Source organism: Cygnus atratus, chromosome 2 (genome assembly GCF_013377495.2).
Source record: "Cygnus atratus isolate AKBS03 ecotype Queensland, Australia chromosome 2, CAtr_DNAZoo_HiC_assembly, whole genome shotgun sequence".
Taxonomy (NCBI): Eukaryota; Metazoa; Chordata; class Aves; order Anseriformes; family Anatidae; genus Cygnus; species Cygnus atratus.
Window position 1 is genome coordinate 139,693,395 of NC_066363.1, and position 22,736 is coordinate 139,716,130.

A 22,736-nucleotide genomic window follows, 5' to 3' on the forward strand; every position below is an offset into this window, starting at 1 on the left:
CAGGTAATTTGCCCTTCTTTCCCAGGGGACGACTGATAATGAATTTGTGTTTTGCTTCTTTTAAAAATGACTTACAGTATCCATAATCAATTGGTTTATATTTAATGAGGAATGCAACTTTTAAGTAGTCACTGACATTCCAACCAAAATATTTTTTTTTGTATATTTATCATGGAGATGACAAGATAAAATACGTCAATTGTGTCATCACTGATGCTGTAATTCTGCTCCAATTTGTAGAGAATAGTTTACATTTCCTGTCAGTCCGAAATTTCACAAAAGAAGTCTTACACTGACAATTTGACAGATCATGTTTGCATACCATAAAGATTTGTAAAAAGACTATAAGTTGACCATCTCTGGTAATTCTCTTAACTTTGACTAGTATTTAGGAAAGTGGTTGACATTCCCTAAATATTTTTATATTTTAAAGTATTTTTAATGCTACTTGAACACATTGAAGCTTTCGGCGCTCCTGTTGTGGGAGTTGAGATGAATTCTGAGGGTTTTAAGTAACTGCGAGCAAATACAACTATTATAATATCTTTATATTTATTTTTTATATTTTATTAATTATATTTTTTTTCAAATCTAGTATCAGTGATACATGGAACAAATATTCAATTTTATTTAAAGAAAGTCTGAGTACGTAATCATTTTTTCCTGCTGTGCTATAATACCTATAATTAATAATATACTGGTGACGGGAATTTTGCCGTTCATTTGTGGTTTCAGTAAGTAGTTTTTTTAATGTTTATAATGAAGTCTCTCCACTTACATCCTGAAACCATGCACAGGAACAATTCAAGACATCACAAATAGAGCACTATTAGTATCGACCATTGTGGTCGCAGCGCTGTGTCCTCTGCGGCTGATATAATGTTAATTGTGAAGCTCAGTTTTCTGTATTTTTGACAGGCTTTCTAATAGCAAATCAGATGTTCTGAGGCATCTTCTTTGGGTTCTCTATGGTTTCCAGTTTATTAATTGTGAAAAGAGAATTGTCTTTGCTTTTATATTAAACTGTTCCCTAAATTTAATGATTTTGAAGTGCAAATCCCATTCTTTTCTGCAGAGGTTCGTATGTTGCCTCATCAACAAAGTGTCTTTAGCCTTTCAGTCATGCATTAAATGACATGACTAACATCTGTTACATTCGGTTTGTTCTCTCACATTCTCTCCCTGGGGGAGGCATTTCATGTGCACTTAGTGGGGTTTATTTTAACTTGGTGTTTTTTTTTAAGTATACATTTCTTTGTGTTCATATAAGAGGAGGTGAGATCAGGATGGTTTGGGAGTTGAGGATTTTTGTAGAGAAGTGCTCTCTCCTTTTGAGTATATTAAAACCATCGTTGTGCCTGTAGAGTAAAATTGTTGGCCATGACCTTTATTCTGGACACGTTTGGTCACAAGATGCCGAGCATTTTGAAGATAATAAATGAAACTTTATACTTGACACTCTATTCTGTTAAAAATCAATGCAGAGAACGGAAAACTAGGCTACAGCCCTTATGGTAGAAAAATGTAGTAGATGGAATTTGATAATGGCTGATAGCTTCTTGCTGAGGAGTTTTGCATTACTGTGATTGAGATAGCTAAAGATAATGGCAGCTGATAAATATGGGAACCCATGGAGACGAAATGGAATGTCCTGACAAACCAGGAAAGGAGAAGGCAGCTGTAGGTGCTGATTTATGGTAGGCCATTATCAGGAGGAATTCCAGGAGAATTCTTAAATATTTGACTGAGTTGGCAGTTTGAGGATATATATGTTCAACCAGATAGGAGTACAGATATTTCAAAGTGGTCTCTTCTGTCTGTTCACTTCATCTCGTTCAGCTTCCAACAGCTGTTCTTCATTCCTGAAGTGATCTTGTTTAAGTAGCAAAACCCTGCTATCGTTATAAGTGGTAAAATCAGCACATCCAGATGCCAAGCTGGGCTTTGAAGCATTATAGAAAAATTAGGCAAGATTTCTAAAGCCATGATCAGTGTAACTCTTGCATTTATTTGCAAAGATATAAATACATTTTATATATAGAATGCCATTTTATTTCAATCAAAAGAGCTTGCTACTTCCTTACAAGAACTGTGGAAGAAGGCAAAGTACTTCCATCACTGCTTTCTGTTCTAAGAGTGTTTTGCAAATCAGGGTTGTTCTACAGCAGCATTTTATTAGTAGTAAAATAAAAAGCATTGTGTGAAATTAATTAGGTAGTCATTGTATCTGTGCCATACATAGGTCAATCTAGAATTTGTTTATTTTGTACAGAAATTGGGGTGGTTGCACACTTCTCACTTCTATTTTCTAAGTGCTTCTGGTCCAGGTGCAATGTATTCCTTGAGCTGTCTTATAAGCCATTGTATAAATGTTATACAGAAAGTAGAAAGATCCTTTTTCACAGGAACTGGTAACATCTGCAGTTTTCTTTTCCTGCAGCTCAGTAATTGTATGTTCTAATAGCTTCATCTAACCTTATTGGATATAGTCTTTCTTTTTGCATAGTGCTACTTTTTGTAGTCACTGCAGTCAATGGGATATTACAATATTTTTAGTATTGCTTATATAAAACACTGTTATCAGAGATATTAAAATAATTTTAGGGAAATTAAAAATTGATCTCTATAGTTATAGATATACAATCTATAGAGATGTTTGAAAATGAATGAACAAAATGGGCACATTAAAAAAATACCTGTTTTTAGGTAACATTATTCATCATTATTTAAATAACTGTACACATTTGAAATAACTTTAATTTTCATGGTGACATGCCTAGTACATAGAATGCAACCTTTTATTTTTTCAGTGCATATTATTATTTACCCTTTTTAAAATACATTCGTGTAACTGTGAAAATACGTAATGTTCATTTCAGATAAATGACTTTTCAGTTAGATGGTTGTTAATATATGAATAGCACATGATAGATGATGGCTTATCTTAGAGGGAGTGATCAGCTGAATATATCTATGCATTTGGCTTCATGCACAAAGGAAAATTTCTGAGTGCATTGAGTGCACAGTAAGAGAAAGTAAGAGTGATTAATCATAAGATCATGGAATATCCTGACTTGGAAAGGACCCACAAAGATCATCAAGTCCAACTCATAGCTCCACAGTGGGCTGTCCAAAAATCAGACCCTTTGTCTGAGGTTGTTGTCCAAATGCTTCTTGAGCTCCGGCAGGCTCGTTGCCATGACCACTTCCGTGGGGAGCCTGTCCCAGTGCCCGACCACCCTCTTGGGGCAGAACCTTTCCCTAACACCCAGCCTGACCCTCCCCTGTCCCAGCTCCATGCCCTTCCCTCGGGTCCTGTCGCTGTCCCCAGGGAGCAGAGCTCAGCGCCTGCCCCTCCGCTCCCCTCTTGAGGGAGCTGCAGGCCGCCATGAGGCCTCCCCTCAGCCTGCTCTGCGCTGGGCTGAGCAAACCAAGGGGCCTCAGACATTCCCCTTGCTCTCTAGACTCTTGACCATCTTTGTAGCTCTCCTGTAGGTTAAATAGATTTTATGTTGGAGGAGGGACCGTTATGTTCTGACTTCATCCATCAAGTATGTAATACAAAGTGTTTGAGCAGTTTTTGCATCTGGCTCAAGAAAGTGAGATTGAAGGTGAAAATATTTAGAAATTGGTCCAATATTGACTTAAAATTGTGATGTTTCACCAGTATTGTGCGTAAAATGTTTCAATATTTTAAACACCTCACTTTTAAAAAATTACATTTTAGTTCTGATATTTGCTTGAGAGTTGCTTGAGAATAGATTTTTTCAGTCTATATCAATACTGTCCATTTTATAAATGTTAAGGAACAAGCCAGGGCTTCCAAAACGAATGGTAATTGTATTCATTGTGCCTGGTGCAGACCAATCTCTATTATTTTCTCATTCGTAGCTGTTTCTTTTTGCATCGAGATGACTGCTTGCTTCAGCCATAATGGGCCCTGCTGCAAACTACTATGCATACGCTTTGGATGATCAAGTAGCTAGAGTGCTAAAGCGAAAGAGCAAAACGAACCAACTTTGCAGTCAAAACATTCTTTTAAGAGTTTCTACGTCTTCTGTGCATATAGAAATTGAAAAGATTCAAATAAAGCTATCAATTTCAACACGTTTCCAGTAATGTAAAAATAAATGAGCTCAGGTCTCACTGACATTTTCCCCAGTCCTCATGATATTCTTCCCCATCTTTTCTAAATTCTTTAATATTGGAAATGCTTTTGTGCATTTTTCACCTCCCTTTTGCTGTATATTGTTTTTAAAGAAAGGTTGAAGTAAGTATTTGAACTGTATACCCTGTTCATGAAATTTGGGATTGTATTAGCTAAATAAAACCTCCGTCGTCTTGTAGTTAGTGTCTCTTTTGTGGAGGAAAAGAAGTATTGTTTTCCACATAAGTATATAATAGACACTACAAGTAAGGCAGTGTCTCAAAATGTGTTGTTTCTGCAGCTGTGACAAGCACATCCATATCTGTGTGCTTTTTCTGTTTTTCATCAATGTCATTTCCTCAACTAAGAAGCCAGCTGTGACTAAGAATCCTGAGATTTTGGGAGAGCAGTCCAGAGAGGTTCCAAAAAAATCCAACTGTTTGGCACACGACTGAAACAGGACTTTTTGATATTGGCAAACAGTGTCATAGACAAGCGTGGTAGGGCTATGATGGATGAACTTTTTCTGTCTTTCGTGAGTAAAGATCATCCATATTAGTAAGAAACCATTGTGCTTTCTAAGACACTGTTGCCCCAACGTGTTAAACACTTTTTTATTTTGTTTCTTGGTTAGACTTGCTACTAGTAATTGCATAGCCAAACTGTCTTCAGAAAGTGATTTTCTGTTTCTTTTCATCGGCCTGTTCTTGGTCGCTAAAGCAATATTTTAATTAATTGAGATTCTAGGATTGTCTCTGAAATTGTGAGTTTAAATATACTTGTGAATCACAAAATAATAATAAAAATACTAATTAGTTGGGTCTCATAGAGTTTTTTCTAAGTAATTTAAGAGTTGAGGACATCTAATGAAATCTTTTTTTCTGGATATGGTGTTTGAGAAGAGGAGAGAAGGGCAAACACAGAATCCATTTTAAAATTGGAGGTGGGGTTGTTGGAAGAAAATACAGAGTTAGACATGAAACAGACGAGTTTAATTCCCAGAAAAGCAGAGGAAGGAATAAACAAAGCTCTTGTAAGTATCTAGAAGGTAATGAGAAAGTGAATAATAGACAATGAGGATTTATCAAGAACAGATTGTGCAAAAAAACGTAACATAATTCTGCAACAGGTATCAGGTTTTTCAAACAGAGAAGTGGCAGTAGAGAATATATCTTGGCTTGAGGAATGCGGTCATCCTGCAGAACTTATTCCGAAGTAACCTAGGACAGGTGATACAGAGAAAACTGCTTGTAGAATCATAGTAAATACTAATGAATAATAGTCAGAAAATTTTACTGAGTAGCTGTGGATGGTTTTCTGTCTAAATGGAACAGTGCACGAAGTGAAGCTTTGCGGAGTTGTCTGACAATAGTCAGTCATTCTTTTCATTAAGGCCCATTATGATGGCATAGGGTGCACTTAGAAGCATGCTAGGAAAGAGGTTTAAAATGATCTTGACAAATTGGTGATATGGTCTAAAGTTATTGAATGGTATTCAACAAAGATATTATTCAGTAAGTACTATGCTTGGAGGTAACCATTTGTTTAAATTGAAGTTAGCAACTGATTGGGCGGCAATTCCCAAGTGCAATATCTAGGTTTTAAACTGCCATTTATGCTGAACATGAACTTTAATTGTCCATGTTGTTATGGGTATTTGCCATCATGGGTTGCATAAACATTGCTTTGTCCTACAAAACACTTCTGATGAGCACCAGCCCAGCTGGAATGTGTCCAGTTTTGAAGAAAGCAGCTCAAAATAGCAGTGGATTAGTTTACAGCAGTCCAGGTGAGATCTCTAGAAAACACGGAAACAAATTAGAACAAATTTGATATACTTTAAGACGGAAGTCTGAGGGTAACTTTAAGATTTTCAAATAAATGAAAGGCTGCTGATCTTCATGCCCCACAGTAGAAGATGGTGCAAGAAGTATTGAGCATAAATTGTAGTTTGGGAGGTTCAAACAAGATACAAGGTAGTAGGTCTAATTTTTATTATATGTTAAGCTATTTAAGGTGTTGTTTTCTCATTTGCCTTCTACTCTGTGGCTGTGTGTATTGAACTTGTGCTTGGGATAAACCATGACTTGTGAGAATAACTGTGACTCAAACTTCATAAACTTGTCCTTCCATCTTTACCTTCTACAAAACTTTACTCCCCATGCTGATCTTGGGTAGGTTTTTCATGATGTTTGAAGTACTCTTTTTTTCCTCTCAGTCTCTTTAGGCAAAAATGCATGTACATCCTTCCTTTGAAGAAAAGGGTTGGTATTTTCTTACAAAACAGAAGCATACCAAATCACTAGTTTATGAACTTGAAAGTAACTTTTAAACCTGTTTTCTATAGATCACCTTTACTTTGCATTTATAAGAATAGTGTGAATTTTAAAAAAATATTGAATTTATCGAATTTAGTTTCCTACTACCGTTAGAAATGGATACTTGGAGTACTTAGTGTTGTAACTCTGCAGAATGTGTTTACCAGTGAGTTTTTCCAGGATGTTTACCATGTGCTACATTTTAAATCATGGGACTATTGTTAGGGCTGGTTTTGATGTCACTGTGTATTTACTAATTTTCATTTATATATAGTGTCTTCATGAATGGCAGTTCTATTCACTTTAAATGCACCCTAATTGCAAACAGACATGAATGAATGCTTGCAATTAGATGGAAACGAGAACAATGAGTGTCTGCTTTACAATAAAGATTTGAGATAAATGATCATCCAAAGCTGCAATCCAGAATGCTGTTTTTAGACATTCAGAAACTTTTCAGAGAAGAGTATGAATAAGCTGTGTTTGTGAAGAATGATGCTCACAAAAGTATTTATGTAGGTTACTTTCCATTTATGCTTCTAGTACAGGTATAGATTTGTTGGATGAAGAATGAGAGATCTTCCCCGTACAAGTGCCTTTAACCAACTGTGGTCAGTTCTACGTTTCTGGCATTTAAAGCTGGTTACTCTTAGAAATAAGCAGTGAGTGTTCCAGATATCACCTGTGTTTGGGAGAGGAACATCTTCTAGGTTCTCAATTGGTTGCTAAATTTATTTCAAGCAAATACAGAAAACAAAGGAGGAAATCTTCAGATTCTTCTTTATAAAACCTTGTAGGAGACATCACGTCCTTTCAGGAAGTTCAGCTCTTGAGTCAACATTGAAATATTTATCATTGAGAGAATACTGTGGTTTTATTTAAGTAGAGTATGATGTTTGATTGTACACTAAAAACTTTGATTGATACTTGGTGGAAAGGCTGAAAGGCTACCAACCCAAGTACTTAATTGTGCCTCTGATCGTAGGAAGGTTTTTTGCAGCTTGACTAGGAAAGCTAATCTTAGAGAAAAATGGAAGAAAGACAGAAAACTATGAGAGTGTTACAGTTTCAGTTATACTTAAAGTGTATATTCATGTATATGTATGTATATATTAAAGTGTATATAGGAACTCTGTTCAGAGGCCCTAATGTCTTAGTTTGAAAGAAACAATTTTCATTACTTTTTATAGCAGATAATTTAATACTTTTAAAGTTCTGCTTAGTATGTCCTTAACTTATGGAAGCTGTTTGAAAGAATTTAACTTGTAGTACAAAGCAATCAAAATTGTTAAAAATCAATCACACCAGTGTGTTCTGCAGAAGTTTCTTTCTTTCTTTCTTTCTTTCTCTCTCTCTCTCTCTCTCTCTCTCTCTCTCTCTCTTTCTTTCTTTCTTTCTTGTGGTACTTCCTTCAAGAATAAGACAAGTTGGTTTATGTTTGGAATGCTTTTACCCGGGCAGTTTCTCTTCTAAGACTTCTAGTATTCTTTCAACATCAGTTTTAAAATCTTTAAGTATTTACATTTATATTTTTAGTCAATTAATTCTTGTTTTTCAGGGAAAAGAGCAGTATTTTATGTTTTCCTCTTATAACAAAAAATCTTAAGAATATTGGAATTATTTCCTCATAAGGAATTTAAAAATTTCTTTAATAATGTAATATCCACCTCTCACGATTTATGCAAATAGCAAATTAGCAAAACTATGACTTGATAAATTGGCTATTAAACATGGTCAAGTCTAAGATATATACAATTTCATTTTCAGTTCTTATTACAAGATGTCACGGTAAAGTTTGTGTCAGTAAGACTAACACTTTCCTAGATTAAAAAAAAATCAATTTGAAAGTATTGTCACAAAATATGTGTGGAATAAGAGACTGCATTACTATTGTATTTCTTGTTTATTTTTCTTGTCCTGGTTTTTCATTTCCTGTTTAAATCTTAGTTTGTAATCTTGTTTTTGTAGCAGAAACTATGATGTGTTTCTTTTTTTTTGGTATTTTTCATGCAATTTAACATTTAGTACACTGTCCTTACTGATGAAGTACCTCCACTGCTAACACTGCTATATGATAGTTATTCATAGCTTCAGGTATGAGTGGATGCAAGCCGTAAGCCAGCCCTGCGAAAGGGCTCTCTGTAAGGCTGATTCTGAAGAGGCTGAAAACAAGAACAAATTCACAATATTGATTTCTGTTCGTGTTATTTCCTGTGCAATTCTGTAGGATTGGCCGCACTCTGACTGGAAAGAATTTGGATCCTGTTCATGCAGTTAGACCTCATAGTCTAAGAAATATTACCTTACTGTCTCTCTTGTAGTGCTTGTGGTTTTCACCTGGTGAATATGCTACTAAATGATGTTTAAAAAATTCTTACTTAACAGGCAAAATAAAATATCAAGACCAAAGTAATTACTAACGCATTTCAAATTATTTATAGAGTTAAAATGGATTTTTATTTAATTCACCTGCTAACAGCTGAGCCCAGGGTTGCATATTTCAGTGTAGCAGCTGGTGATATTACAAGCAGGTAGGAAAGCGCTTTCTGCAGGAGATGCTTGGAATGCCATCTACTGTTGAAGAAGGAAAAAAAAACACCTAGTGAAAACTGCCTTTTTGGAGTAGTTGGTTAAAAAAATGAAACTATTTACATTGTTACATCTGTATGTTTATTACTTGCAAAGCCATCGTTTTTGGAGAATGTTTGAAATATATAAAATTCAATTAATGCTCTGAAAGGGGATTAAACGGTTGTTTGATTTCAGCTTCCTAGCTTTTGTATCAGTTTTAAGATAGGCTTTTGGCTTTGTTTTATGATATCCCTAAGAATTTCAGTTATCTGCAAAAAAGATTGAAATATTAAGTATTTTTTAAAGCCTCATCTTTCCAATATAGAATTAATGGGAATTACATTAAATAAGGAAAGTTGCAATCCAGATACTGTAATAAATATATCTTAAAAATCCTTACGATCTAGTTCAAAAAAAAAAAAGTGTTTTTGCCTTGTATGTGTCTAGATATACCTACAAGTGTACAAGAATGTAGAAGACTCTCAGATGAATTAAAATGTCACTATAATTTAAAGTTTTCATTTAAATGGAATTAAATACTAAGGACAACCCCTTTCAGTCCCTCTCTCCCCCCAGTCATTTTAAATTATTTATTTCTCTTTTTAAGAAAAAGAAATGTAGGACAACAACTAAATTGGTATTTGGTTATCACTTGTTAAAACTTACCTGTTGATCAAATTGTGCTTGGAAATAGCAGATTTGCTGAAGCTTGGGTAAGTTTATAAACTCGTGTTTTACATTGAGATACATTTATGCATGTATTTCATCAAAGAAGAAAATTAACTCTGTCCCAGCCAAAACCCATGACATCTAATGTGGTGAAACCTGAATTTTTGGAAGTAAGGTGAGGTGTAAGTGTGGAGTATTTGTCTTAAGGACTGTACTGAAGGAATATTGTCTTTCTAAGTAACTGTTTGTTAAGGTGGTCTTAAAAAGGAAGGAAAGCTAATTCAAATTTGGGCTGAATTCAAAGTAACAACATTAATAGAAGGCAATAAGAATTTTCTTCAGTTTGGTTTAAAAACAGATACATTCAAATATGGATTTTTTTCAGATAGCATGTAAGCTATATGCTGAAAATTCTAGCTGTCAGAAATTGATCTCCATAAGGAGATTGGATTCTACTAATGTATGTAATTCAAACATTTTTCAATGTATGCGCTGAGATTACAGAAAAGTAGTTTGCGTGAGGGAGACAGTAGTGTTATCAAATATACTGCCAGGATAGATGACTAAATTATTGTCTTACTGTCTAGATGATTAAACTATTGTCTTACAATGTAGCTTGTTAAAAAGAGGAAAATCAGTATTTGTAGAACATAGTCTTTTGGTCTAGAAAGGAGTCCACTGACAGAACAAACCAATTTAACTCAAGGAGGTACTTACCTCCTTGAGTTTAATGTCTCATGTCCTTGAAATTGGATTTGGAAATTCATTCTAGTAAAGAATTACATCATACTAGCTGCTTTTTAAAAGAACCGTTAGAAAGTAAATAGGTAAACTTCTAGTCAAGTAATATTTATTGGGGCTCAAGAACGCATTAAAACGTGCTTGCTCTTTTTAACTGCTGCCTATGGCAGCCTTCATGTGCATTGATTGGATCTTTGTTTTGTTCTTATTGGTTTTCTAACACAATCTAATTTTCGATTTTACATTTTGAATGTTAATTAACGCTGATCTTTGACCTGTTATATATGGTACAACTACCAACTAATGGATAATTTACCCTGAGAAGCTCAGAATGGTGAAACTAGTTCACTAAAGTTAGTAAATGAGACAAATGAGAAAAATCTTCTGGAATTTTAGGATTGGAAGATGCTTTTTCACTGAATATATTTTCTTGCGTTAATAGAATTATTGAGCAGTTTGGGTTGGAAGGGACCTTAAAGCCCATCTATTTCAACACCCCTGCCGTGGACAGGGACACCTCCCAGCAGACCAGGTTGCTCAAAGCCTCTTTATACAGGTTGAATAATGTTAGTCTTCTAGCTATATTTATTGCCCCTATTGACAACTTTGCTTCGTTCAAAACTTTATATTAATTATTGCCCTATAATTTTTGCTGTTCCTAGTTTTCGTACATGTTCTTAGTTTTCTCATAAATCCTCGGCAGACACAAGATACCCAAGTGGGAGGCAGCTGGCGTGCTCCACATGGCAACCACTTCTAGTGCTGACGGTTACAAATTCCCACTTGCTCTGTGATAACCAAAATACTCTTGGTTGCTAATTATAGGAAGAAGCTGCATTAGCTCAGTTTAAACAGTGTGGTAGGTTTGGACAAATACTAGGTTTTTAACACTGACCTTTCGATATTACCTCCCTGGTTGAGGCCTCCTGCTTCCAATTTTGGATAACCTTCAAGAGAGAGCATTGATCCGTGAATTAGTTATTGGAACCGCACATAACACAGTGGATACCATTCAGCGTAGTACTTATTTATTATTACAGTTGTACTATGCTCATTTGCTCATGTACTCATTGTGATTCAGACATTTGATTTATGGTTTCAGTAGCAAGACCTTTATGGAAAAGAAAAAGTCTGAGAAGGCTAGGAGAAATGTGGAGGCTTTCTATTAAGGAATAGGAGGAACCCAGAAAATCTCCTAGAGATTATTGTCACCAGTCTTGAAGGGATTAATTTCCAAAATGACTATATACCTAAAGTCTCTTCTGCCAACAGCTCCTGGAAAAAAAGTAGTTTTTAGTTATTAACTCATTATGGTTATGCAGTAAGGAAGCGATTGGATTGTACCACATAATGCACAAGCTTCTGAATTCATTTATAGAACAGCGTCTCTTACTTCAGAAACAAGTAATAGGAAACTTTTTTGCCCTGAGGAATTCATGTTCAAAGATAAGTCGTCTCATTTATTGGGCTGGTTTTGAAATAATCAAAGCTTACTGTCAGTTTCCCCACTCTGATTTGAAAGCAAAGTATGGTGTTGTTGAGCATTGTGTTTTCAAATAGCAAAAATTGTGTTTTCAAATAGCAAAAAACTAAATTACATTTAGTATGTATTTTCTAAAGATACTACTGTCATGTTTCCACCTTGACATGTTTGTCTGGTACCTTTGATAAATTCATCCTGTTTCTATTTATCATCTAAATGTCAGAGTAGTTCTAGTTGTATGAAATTTACTGTGTTTATCGGAGATTTTCATCTGAGGTTCTGTAGGCAGCTCATTCAGTCTGGACTACCGTAAAGCATCATCTATAGGTCTATGCTTATTCATAAAGTGTGTATGGAGTTTTCTTGTTGTCTGTCTTGTACTTTTAGATATTCCTTCAGTTTGGACCTCAGGTGATGTTTAACCACTTCAGCAAGGATTTAGGTGGGTTTAAATTTATTCTGTGTTAACAGATACTATTTCTATTCCAAGCATCTAACTTCACCTGCTTCTTTAGCAGTATCAAATGCTCTATTACCTCTCAGCTTCTGATCTCCAAGTTGTTTTTGCAGAAACTGCTGATACTGTTGTTATGATCATGTCAGAAACAGTCAGAAAAATCACCTGAACACTTCTTCAGGAAAATTTTTTCTTCAAAAGGACATTATTGTATTGTCCAAAATATGATCCTTCTTAACTCAATTACTTATATTCTCTAAATGAATAAAAAAAAATCCCTCTTTCAAGGGAAATGCAGACTTTACACATATTTGACTTTGTGGCTTTGTTTACTGTTTTGTCAAGAGTGAATTCAGGCAAAGTGTCTGTATCATGCATCTTGATTTTAGACTTGAGTTGTGAGCAGGTAATCACAGTAATCCTTTTTTTTTTTTATTTATTTGTCACTTGGTGGAGGGAATATCACTGTGATACTGTTAAAAAGATTTGAAAAAAGAAAAGTCTACAGCAGGAAATCTAGGAAAATGGATTAATGGACCTTACAGTCCACGAAACAGTGGTGGAAACCTCTGAAGTGGATGGAGAAGATGACCTCCCTCTTTTTCAACATAGTCCTTGGTTAGACCAATGGAACTGGCATCCCCTGGGTGGTTTAAACACATTTATGCCATTTTCAGAGAGAGCAGGAGGCAGGAGGAGAGGGGAAGGCTAACAGAATGTTATCATTATTTATTTAAATACTATTTTATTTTTGGTGTCATTTTCCAAGGTACGTTGGGGATGATTTTTTTCTACATGACATAAGTATTGGTGATGGCATATATTTTTAAAAGATTGTGCTGTTCATGTGCTGTGAGAAAGGGAATGTATAGATTCCTAAGACAGACAGTTCCGTACCGTAATCAGAATTTTTAAAAAGTGATGAAGAGTGTGAAATCATTTGCTTTTGCTTTCTTTTTCACCTTCCATGCCATCTTCAGCCCAGTTCATGTTGGGTAATGCTTTATTTTTTTGAAGATTGCTGGAATGTACTCAGTTAGTAATTGCATTTTAATCTGTGGAAAGTTTCATGGAGGTATTCAGAATACTTTACTGGGGATTTACAGTTACAGTAGTCCTGTCAATTAGCAGTATGTCCATTTTTTAGACAGCTGTGCAAGGAATAGCAGTATCTAACATAAAATCCATAAACTGAACTTACAGTTTTGTCTTTAGTCTGTGCCTTTCAGTATGTTTGCATTGAGAAGACATTTTCTGGTTATCAAATGTTTTTGGAATAGTTGAAATCTGTTAACAATTGGAGAGAATTAGTGAAGAGAGCGAATATGTCTGTTGAAGCCTGTGTGTTGGCATCTTGACTTTTGAGCTAGCTGCTGGCTCTTTACTGTTGTCTGTGATAGCAGGATCTGGAATGCAAAGAACAAATGCAGAACCTGAGGGCAGTATTAAGTTAAATTCACTTTATAGTGTATGTGGGTGTCAAGGAGTTGGCATTCATGCTGTTGTGTTTGTGAAAGATACTGCTCTTCCAGATTTTTTTTATGTGCATAACTAGAAATCTATATTTGAGACAATTATTTCTGCAGTCTTCACCCAACTATTCTCTGCTTCTTTTCTGTGAGCGCGGCTGGGGTCAGTGTCAGTATTGTATCTGCAGGGGAAGCAAGACGGGAAGGTGCTTTTTATAGAACTGAGACTGTCCCTCATTGTTCCTGGGCGATTTGCTTTGGGAAAACGAGATAGTTCTGTGCATTAATATTTAATCTCATCTTAATTTTTAATCAAGTTTGGTGTAACGTGCATTTCTCATGGAGACTACATATATTCTGCATTGAGTTTTGGGCTATTAGGCTCTGTGTTCCCCAAACTTAAAATTTCCTGCCAGCGTCCCATTTGCTGGACTTCACAGGCAATACGTTGAATGAAAATAGCTACTGTAAAAGCATCAATGACTTCATTAAAGTGATTCAACATCAGTTACAACATGAATTTTAATAATAAATACTTAGGTATTTACCTCCCGGGATGAGGGAAGTCAGAATTCCAAACAAGAGGTAGGTTTGTATTTCCAGCCCTCTCAGCAAAAGGGCTAGAAAAAGCCTTCTGTCCTGGTGTAGCCTCATCTAATCTCGCTGAGGTGGTGGGAAGATGAGGGGCGTGCTCGTGATTCCCTCGGGCCGAGGAGAGCACAAGAAGCTGCTGTCCTGCCGTTCAGCAAAGGTGCCCAACTACTGGCCTGTAACGTTTGAAACCGAAGTGAGGTGGTGTGTTACATGCCTTGTGCTTCTCCCGGTGTTTCAGGAGACACGAGGTACACTCAGACTCTTCCTGCTGATCCGATCTCCATGTGCCTGTAGGTCCATGGCTGGAAAATCTGAATGTTGAGAGCACTGTTGTGTTTGACATAAATGTTTATTCCTGGCAAGGATGGCTGGTTCTGAAATCTGCATATCCCCAGGCTTCACTGGAGAAGAACTAGGTACCTGTTTAATTTCACATATCTAGAAGGTATAGGCCATATTTTATGGGTCATTATCGTGGATGTAGGCACCTGAATTCTACCCACATGATTTTGTGGCTATGCACCAAAGTATATAAAAGTAGAGGAGAAATCTGACGACAGAGTACTCATTAGTTTACCAACACATCTTTTGGGAAGAATCCTGTATGGTTTTTCACACTAGATTTTAGGTAAGTGCTTTTAGTGATAGCAGTAGATTGAAGAATAGAAAATTATTAAGAATTTATAGGGCTGAGGAAAATTGTGTTATTTTCAATACCTTCACAACTTATCCTGCTTCTGTTGTTCTTGTTCTCTTCCCTCACCTTTCTGTTTTGTCCTCCTATTCGTTCTCTCTACCAATGGGACTAGCCAAGACATTTGAGGAAACTTAGCATTGAATGAGACTTGAGGTCTAATGTAATGATGCTGGTGCCTTCAGGAGGTCAAAGGGTCTGGCACTTGCACTGTGTAGGCTTGCAGAAGAGCACAAGAGGATTGGTACTGTGAATGTTTCAAAGCGCAGAGGTTCCAGACAACTTAAACACTTTTACACTTGCAAAGTGCAAAAAATTTTTATTGTTGGCAAGCAGAAAAATATTGGCTTGTTTTAAAGTGAATCAGATGATGCAGGATATGGAATTATGATCTGTGCAAAGTAAGTTGTGAACTGATAAAGGTTTCAGATTCTTTCAATGTTTCAGAATTAATGTGGTGTGTGTACACAGTGTTGATTGAATTCCTGTAGGGACAGAAATTTTCATCAAACTTGAAAATAGGTAGAGAATTACTTTATGTTTTGCGCTGTTGGAATGCACTGTCCCAGTCACTGTTAATCACATTATCTGCAGCCTGCTGGTGGTCTTAGTAAACAGGTATTTATTGGAAATTGTTTCTAGTCAATAACTAGAACTGGCATCCTTCTTGGTGAAGTTTCTAGAAGGCAGATTGAAAAGATGTGGGAAGGCAAAATTAAGATGTAGTCTGCAAGAAGTGGAATGCGGTTACACAGTTTGGTATTTCTCAGTTGGTCTGATGAGTAAATGGATATATATATATATATTTGACATGTTAATCCAATTCTTGTAAGGAATTATTAGTTGCTGATTTTTGAAAGGATGGGAAAAAGCAATTTTTATGTGGGAAATCTGGGAGTACACTCCCTAGTAAAACAAAAGGCACTTCTTGTAACTGAAGGAAGGACAACGCAATGTGTAGTATGTAGTCAGGATTTAAGAATCTGGAGTCTCATGAGTCCTCTTTTGTCTAACAAAACCTATTTAAACCACCACTGTGTTAAAACACATTCCTTATATTTCATCTAAATACATGAATATTTCTATGAGTTACTGCAGCTTCTACTCCTAATTTGTCTGATTGAAGAGTCTTTTGGAAAGAGATTAGCAGGGCTTTCCCTCTGGCTTGCTGACTTGGGTCAGAATCTCAATCTATTCCCTGACCTCGAATGAGAAATGTCTGTGCTGTACACCCAAAGGGTCCAGGCCTGTTGACCCACAAGGTCAATATGAGCTTAACTTCATATGGTAGAATCTGTTTTTTCAATAGATATTTTTAATAATTTCATTTCAAATTATATCTTCCCCTCCATTGTTGTTAGAAAGTCAAGAAAGATCATTGCCTATTCAAGGGACTAAAGGGTATGTGGATAGTACTCAAGGATGTGTCATTGTTATATAATAATAGAGGCTCTTGTCCTCATGTAACTGCAGTGTTGGAAAGTGTACAGTGGACGAGACACAGAATTGTAGGAGAAAAGAGTATTTCAGAGGAGATATATTTTGAATTGCAGAAGCAATTTATATCCTGACTTAGAACCAAGTGCTCCTATAAAATGAGGGGAAAACCATTTTAAATGCAGATTTTCAAGGTGGCTACCAATGGGAAACGTTTCTTTATTTAATGGTTCTTAATTCAAAATCTGATTTGTTAGATTTCCAAAAATACAAAGGATTTGCAGCTGCAGTTGAAGTCACTGAACATACACAGTTATGTAAAGATGCTAAATTCTCTTGGAAAAAAACAAACACAACAACAAAGATTTCAAATGGAGCTCTCTGAAGAAGTGTGCGTTACTGCAAATTATGATCTCACTCTATTTCGGTCTCAGTTCTGCATGTTACAAAAATGACCATGGTTCCAGTCCAAAGGAAGGATGTTAGTTGTAATCTTAATGTGTGAAACATTCATATTTCATTTGTTTACTTCAATAGAAAATTTCAAAATGAAATAGTAATTTAAGTGTCTAGTAAATATGTTTGGTAGCCATGTATTGAGAGGAATATAAGGAACAATGGAGGAAATATATTTTCAGTTTTCTTTGTCCAGTGGCACTTCCTTCTCACAGTTTACCAAATAGAGCTTTCAGGCCCTTAAAGTTGGAGGCTCTAAAATGTCTTAAGCTGCCTAGTACAGAAGGTACAGATGCCAATTCCCATTGGTTTTTGTGTGGATAAAACAGCATGGAATCTCACGGTGAAAGATAATATTGCAGTTAAGATGCATGGTGGAGTGGAATTGCAACTGCATGAGCAATTTTTATTTCCATATTTCTTAACATCAAAATGTATCTGCGTGTGTTTTTTGGTTTTGTACTGGAACATTTTTTTTCACTATAATTTTCTAAAATGCTGAAAAGGCAAGCTGTGCTAGAGGACTGTTTACTGTGTGCTGCATGTTCAGTTTTCTCTTTCTGTACTAAATTTTGTTTTTTCAAAATTTTTAGTGTATCAGTGTCCACTTCCCTTATTTAGTTCTTGTCTAGTCACTGAACCCCGTTTATAGGAGTAGTCACAGTGACATATCATATGGAGGAGGAGATGTGAAGCTATTTTTGTGAGCTTTAGTCTTTTATCTGAAGTTACGCATCTGCTTAAATTATGAGCCTGCACTCCCTTCTTAGCTGAGTAAGGGCTTCTCCAGAGGGACATTCAGGACATCTATTTAGGAACCTGTTTGGTTTCATTGAATGTAAAGGGAAGCTGGATCCTAACTTGATATTTAGGACATACAGGTGCAGTTAGAGAGAGAGTAAATATTAGAGAGATGTAAATATTTCCTATGAGTACACATCTCTATTCTTGGACTTGGTGGAGAGGAATTGCATAGGACATTGCCTTGCTCACTCAAATTGAAGCATGTATTTCAGATACAATGTTTTCCTGAAGACGATGGACAAACGCTAATCAGTACTATGCAGACTTACTGTATGTATTATCTAATTATTTCTTCTAGCAAGTAAAAGTAAACTTCACTCAGAGTCAAGTTCCTTAGTCTTCCCTCCTTAGTTATTAGAGTTACATTGTCTGCAGACACCGACGTAATTGTAGTTTAATAAATATAGAGAAGAATTTCCTTTAACCTATTAGTTTAGGGTGTTGCATTTTAATGATGTTACGTGTTTTAAATTCACCTTGAATTATGATAGGTAATTCGATTGTAAAATAAAAATCTAGAAAATAGATTATAGTTAAGATAATCAAAACACCTTCCTTTGCATTTATAGCTGAATGTATTGCTGGAAATGTTCTAACATGGTATTCTGTCCAAAGAATTGGAAGCCAGTTAGAGGAAACCACACTGATTTAATTTTGTAACAAGAAGTTTTAGATATTTGGCTTTCCCCAGTTTTAATCCTAAATGGAAATAAGCAAGGAATACCCATTTATTATAAATACCCAACAAATATTAAGGGAATTCCTTTTAACTCAGGGTAAGATTTTTTTCCTACTGATTTGATACAGGTTATAAAACTTCAGGGTAGTTGTTTTACAGCATGTTGCACTCAGTTGTGCAAACTTATCTTTTTAGGGTCAAAGAAGAGCAAAAACCACAGCTGACACAGTAAGTAAAATATCTTAAAAGTGCAGTAGGCTTGACTTTTCTACCTTTGCCATGTTCTGCTTTCTGCACCTTTGATGGTATTAGCTTACCCTAATACCTGATAGGCTGCCGTTAGTTTGCCATATGCTTCCTGACTGGCTTGTAAGAGAGCTGCCTGCAGCTTCTTACTTCATCCACATCTTGGTTGGATGTAGGTTCTTGCTGCCTGCTTGTGAACTGGTTAACTGTAAAACTTTGTTTCCCTTACCCCCTTAGTGGCTGATTTAGTATTGCAGCTAGCATTCCCATTGGCTCTAGCTTTTCCGCCTGTATATTTTCTATTATCATTGGATAAGAAAACATTTGAATTAGTGTGGTTTTATTGGTTATTCAGTCACATTATTTGCTTATTTAAACAGGTGGTTTCCCTTTAGTGGGATCACTGAGCTGGTAAATAACGTTCTTCAACCACAGCAAAAACAGCAAAATGAAAAGGAGCCCCAGACGTAAGTAAGCTGCTCTCTGTAGACTAAGTAATGTCTGTATAGCATTAAAACATACTGAAGAGTAGGTTTATAAGAACTGCCCATTTAGAACATCCTGCTGAAGGCATTTTACAAGCTGACACTGTTTGCTTTCCAACCCTTATTGGCAAAGGGAAAACTTGAAAATCAACTTTGACATTTTTAACAGTAATTTAAGTGAAATTAAATTAGAAAACAATCTGAGGAAATACTACTGCTCCATTTGCCTTTTTCTGCAAATGCTCCATACGTGAAACTCTCAGTGAAGTGATGCGTTTTCTGTGCATGCGGAGCTTGAATGGTAAGACATGTTGTATTATATATAGCATATCTATGTACATGCATGGTATTTGTGGTAGTGATCATGCATAGAATGCTATAGAAATCTGTATAATATGAAGAGCTCTTAAAGGACCAGGAAAATGTCATTTCATTTTTTCATGCTTCTAAAATATCTGTAAAGTTTCAAAACTTTAGCAGATATAAGGTGAAATTTTGGTTCTGTCAAAATTCAGGGGAGTTTTGACTTTGATGGGGCCATTATTTCATCCATGGACCCTCTACAGTGCTAAGCCAGTATGAAAGCTGTGTGAAAAACTTTACTTTTCTTTCAGTCTGAAAATGTTATGATTTAACAGGAACTGGCAAAGCTAGGACATTCAGTCTTAGAGTAGAACTTAAAGCATGAAGCTGAAAATACTCTTTTCATAATGAGAAACTAAAAAAATATATCAAATTTTAAGATTTTTAAATGTGACATCTGATATTATTTGAACTTTAAATGGTTATGTATTTTCTTCTTAAATGGATTGTTTTATAATTTCACATTACAAAATAAATGTTTGCTTTTGAACCCATGTGTAAGTGGTTTAAGACACGCATATTATTTGTTATTAATTATATTTCAGTTAGAATCAGTTTTAGTTTATTTTTAAATATGTGTATTTAAGTGGAGTTTCATACAGGGCATGAAAACAGTTAATTATTTTTTTGAAAATACACAGAAATTTTGACAAAATTGAACAGAGAAATAGGCCATAAAATTGATATTCTGTAAGGCAATGTATTATTTTGAGCTCTGGGTCTTATTTCCTCACTGAATTTCTTACTAAATTGTGTATATTACTAGTAGTGGAGTTTTTCTTTATTGATTATGGTTAGGTATTTGCAATATTAAATTTTGTTCACAGCATCTCCTTTGTATTCTTAATCTCTTCAATGCATCAAAGTTTGTTCTGGTTACCAGTATTGTACATGTGAAGCATATAGCTTTGAAGAAACAAAATACTGTTCTTAATGTAAATGACCGAGTTCTAGTTGCTGAAAAAACACTTATAAATACTGTTAAAATTACTGTTATAATGGAAGGATTTTTTTTGAACAGCCATTTCTGGGGAAACAATTTTCTTCAGTGTTTTTATTAGATAACTAGGAAATGAACTATGCTGTAAACTCGTTGAATTTATAGATGCCACAAGGCATCTGAGAAGTATGATATTTAATAGCAGGGTTATATTCCAAAAATATCCTGAATAAAAGCAAGCTATGGTTATGGTGTTATGGTGCCATGCAATAGAGGTCTGATACTATTCAGCAGGATGAATGTAAGGTAGTTTAGTTAGGTAGGGATAGTTTATGCAGTTGACCTAGTATGGAAAAAAAACTGTCTAACTAGAAGTTCTTTGACAGAGAATCTGGGAGCCATAATAGTACGTCAACTGAGGAAGCGTCAGTATTTGTGAAGGATGTGAATGGCATAAGGGGATGTATACACAATAAGCCCGGATCCTCTGTGAAGAAATGTTTTCACTCTGCTAAGCTTTGGTAATGTCTCACCTGGAATAGTGTGCTCTGTTTTGGAAACTGTATTTCAAAAATGATGTGGAGTGGTTAGTGTTCATTGGAGAGCAATAAGAAAGATTAGTCATATGTCTAAATAATATGGCATGTATAAAGAAAGATTGAAACATACGAGATGGTTTAGCCTGCTGGAGAGAAAATCCCAGGGGATGAAGGAGATGAACAAATCTTTAATTATGCAGAAAGTTGTCGTAGTTTGGAAGGAAATTTATCTCCTCTCTATTCTGCTCGTGTTCAAGTAGAAAGAATTAAACTGAAGTTGTGCCAGGGAGGATTCAGCAATTCAGTTTGGTAGGGAAAACTTTTTAATGGAACAAAAACTTAAAATGCTTAAGTAGTTTGCCTGGGGCTTGTGTGGAAGCTCTGTCACTGAAAATCTTAGATTTGGCTAGGTAAATATCTGTTGTTACAAGAGACCCAAGTGTAGGTGGTTCTCACTAGGACAAGAGAATGGATTATGTGACTTTTTAAAGTGTCTTCCAGCACTGTGTATTTGTGTTCATATCATATCATTGATTTATTAATGAACGTGATTTATTTTTGTGATTATTGTAAACTTTCACAGAGAAAAGTAGAACAGAAATATTAATAGTGCAACTTTTTTATTTAATTTCTTTTTCTGACTTTAATGGATTTCAGAGGACTGTTGTACTCGGGGATCATTGTAAGACGCAGAAGTCTGTATGCCTGAAGACATTTTTACCACTATCTATAAATGTCTGCACATTTTCCACTTGAAATCACTGCCAGTATCTGAGTCTGTAATGGATTTTAAGATACATCTGGCTGTCCAATTTCAGTGATGGAAAACTTATTTACAGTTAATCTGGGGAGGACAAAATGTGTGAGAAGGCAGAGAAGGAATCATGCTAGTGGTTGAGAATGTAAGGTATCATGTTATGAAATTCCGTTTTGCTCTCAACGTATTTTTGAGGCAGGAATAGTTTGACATCCTTTGGACATGAATTTTTTATCACAGAACCACAGAATATTTGAGGTTTAAAATTCCCTCTGGATGTCTTGTCCAACCTGCCCTGCTCAAGCAGGGTCACCTAGAGTCACTTGCCCAGGACCATGTCCAGACGGTTTTTAAACATCAGTCTCCAAGGAGGGAGACTCCATAACCTTTTTGGGAAACCTTCTTGTGCCCAGTCACACTCACAGTTAAGTGCTTCCTGATGTTTAAATGTAGCCTCTTGTGGTACAGTTTGTGCCTATTGCCTCCTGTCCTGGCACCGGGCACCACAGAAGAGAGCCTGCCTCTGTCCTCTTTGCACCCTCCCTTCAGGTATTTACAGACATTGATGAGAACCCCCTTGAACCTCTTCTTCTCCAGGCTGAACAGACCCAGCTCTCTCATCCTTTTCTCATACTGTGTGCTCCAGTCCCTTTATCATCTTTGTTACGCTTTGCTGGGTTCACTCCAGAATGTCCAGGTCTCTGTTGTACCGGGGAGCCCAGAACTGGACACAGTACTCCAGGTGTGGCCTCACCAGGACTGAGCAGTGGGGAAGGATCATCTCACTTGACTTCCTGGCGATACTTTGCTTAATACAGCCCTGAATACCACTGACCTTCTTTGCCCCAAGGGTACACGTTGTTGGCTCATGTTCAACTTGCTGTCCA

General features: G+C 35.9%; 1 protein-coding gene across 23 annotated transcripts in view; it reads left to right on the forward strand.

Moving 5' to 3' along the window:
• The window catches only part of RIMS2 (regulating synaptic membrane exocytosis 2), a 459,423-nt gene that overhangs the window by 39,519 nt on the left and 397,168 nt on the right, over positions 1–22,736 (forward strand). For 7 of the 23 annotated variants that reach the window (XM_050709066.1, XM_035546281.2, XM_050709068.1 and 4 more), the window contains exons 2-3: positions 18,715–18,747; positions 19,146–19,232. The exons of the other annotated variants lie outside the window; for them this stretch is intronic. In XM_050709066.1, the coding sequence (XP_050565023.1) occupies positions 18,715–18,747; positions 19,146–19,232 (120 nt within the window). The remainder of the gene's footprint in view (positions 1–18,714; positions 18,748–19,145; positions 19,233–22,736) is intronic. 23 annotated transcript variants of the gene reach the window in all.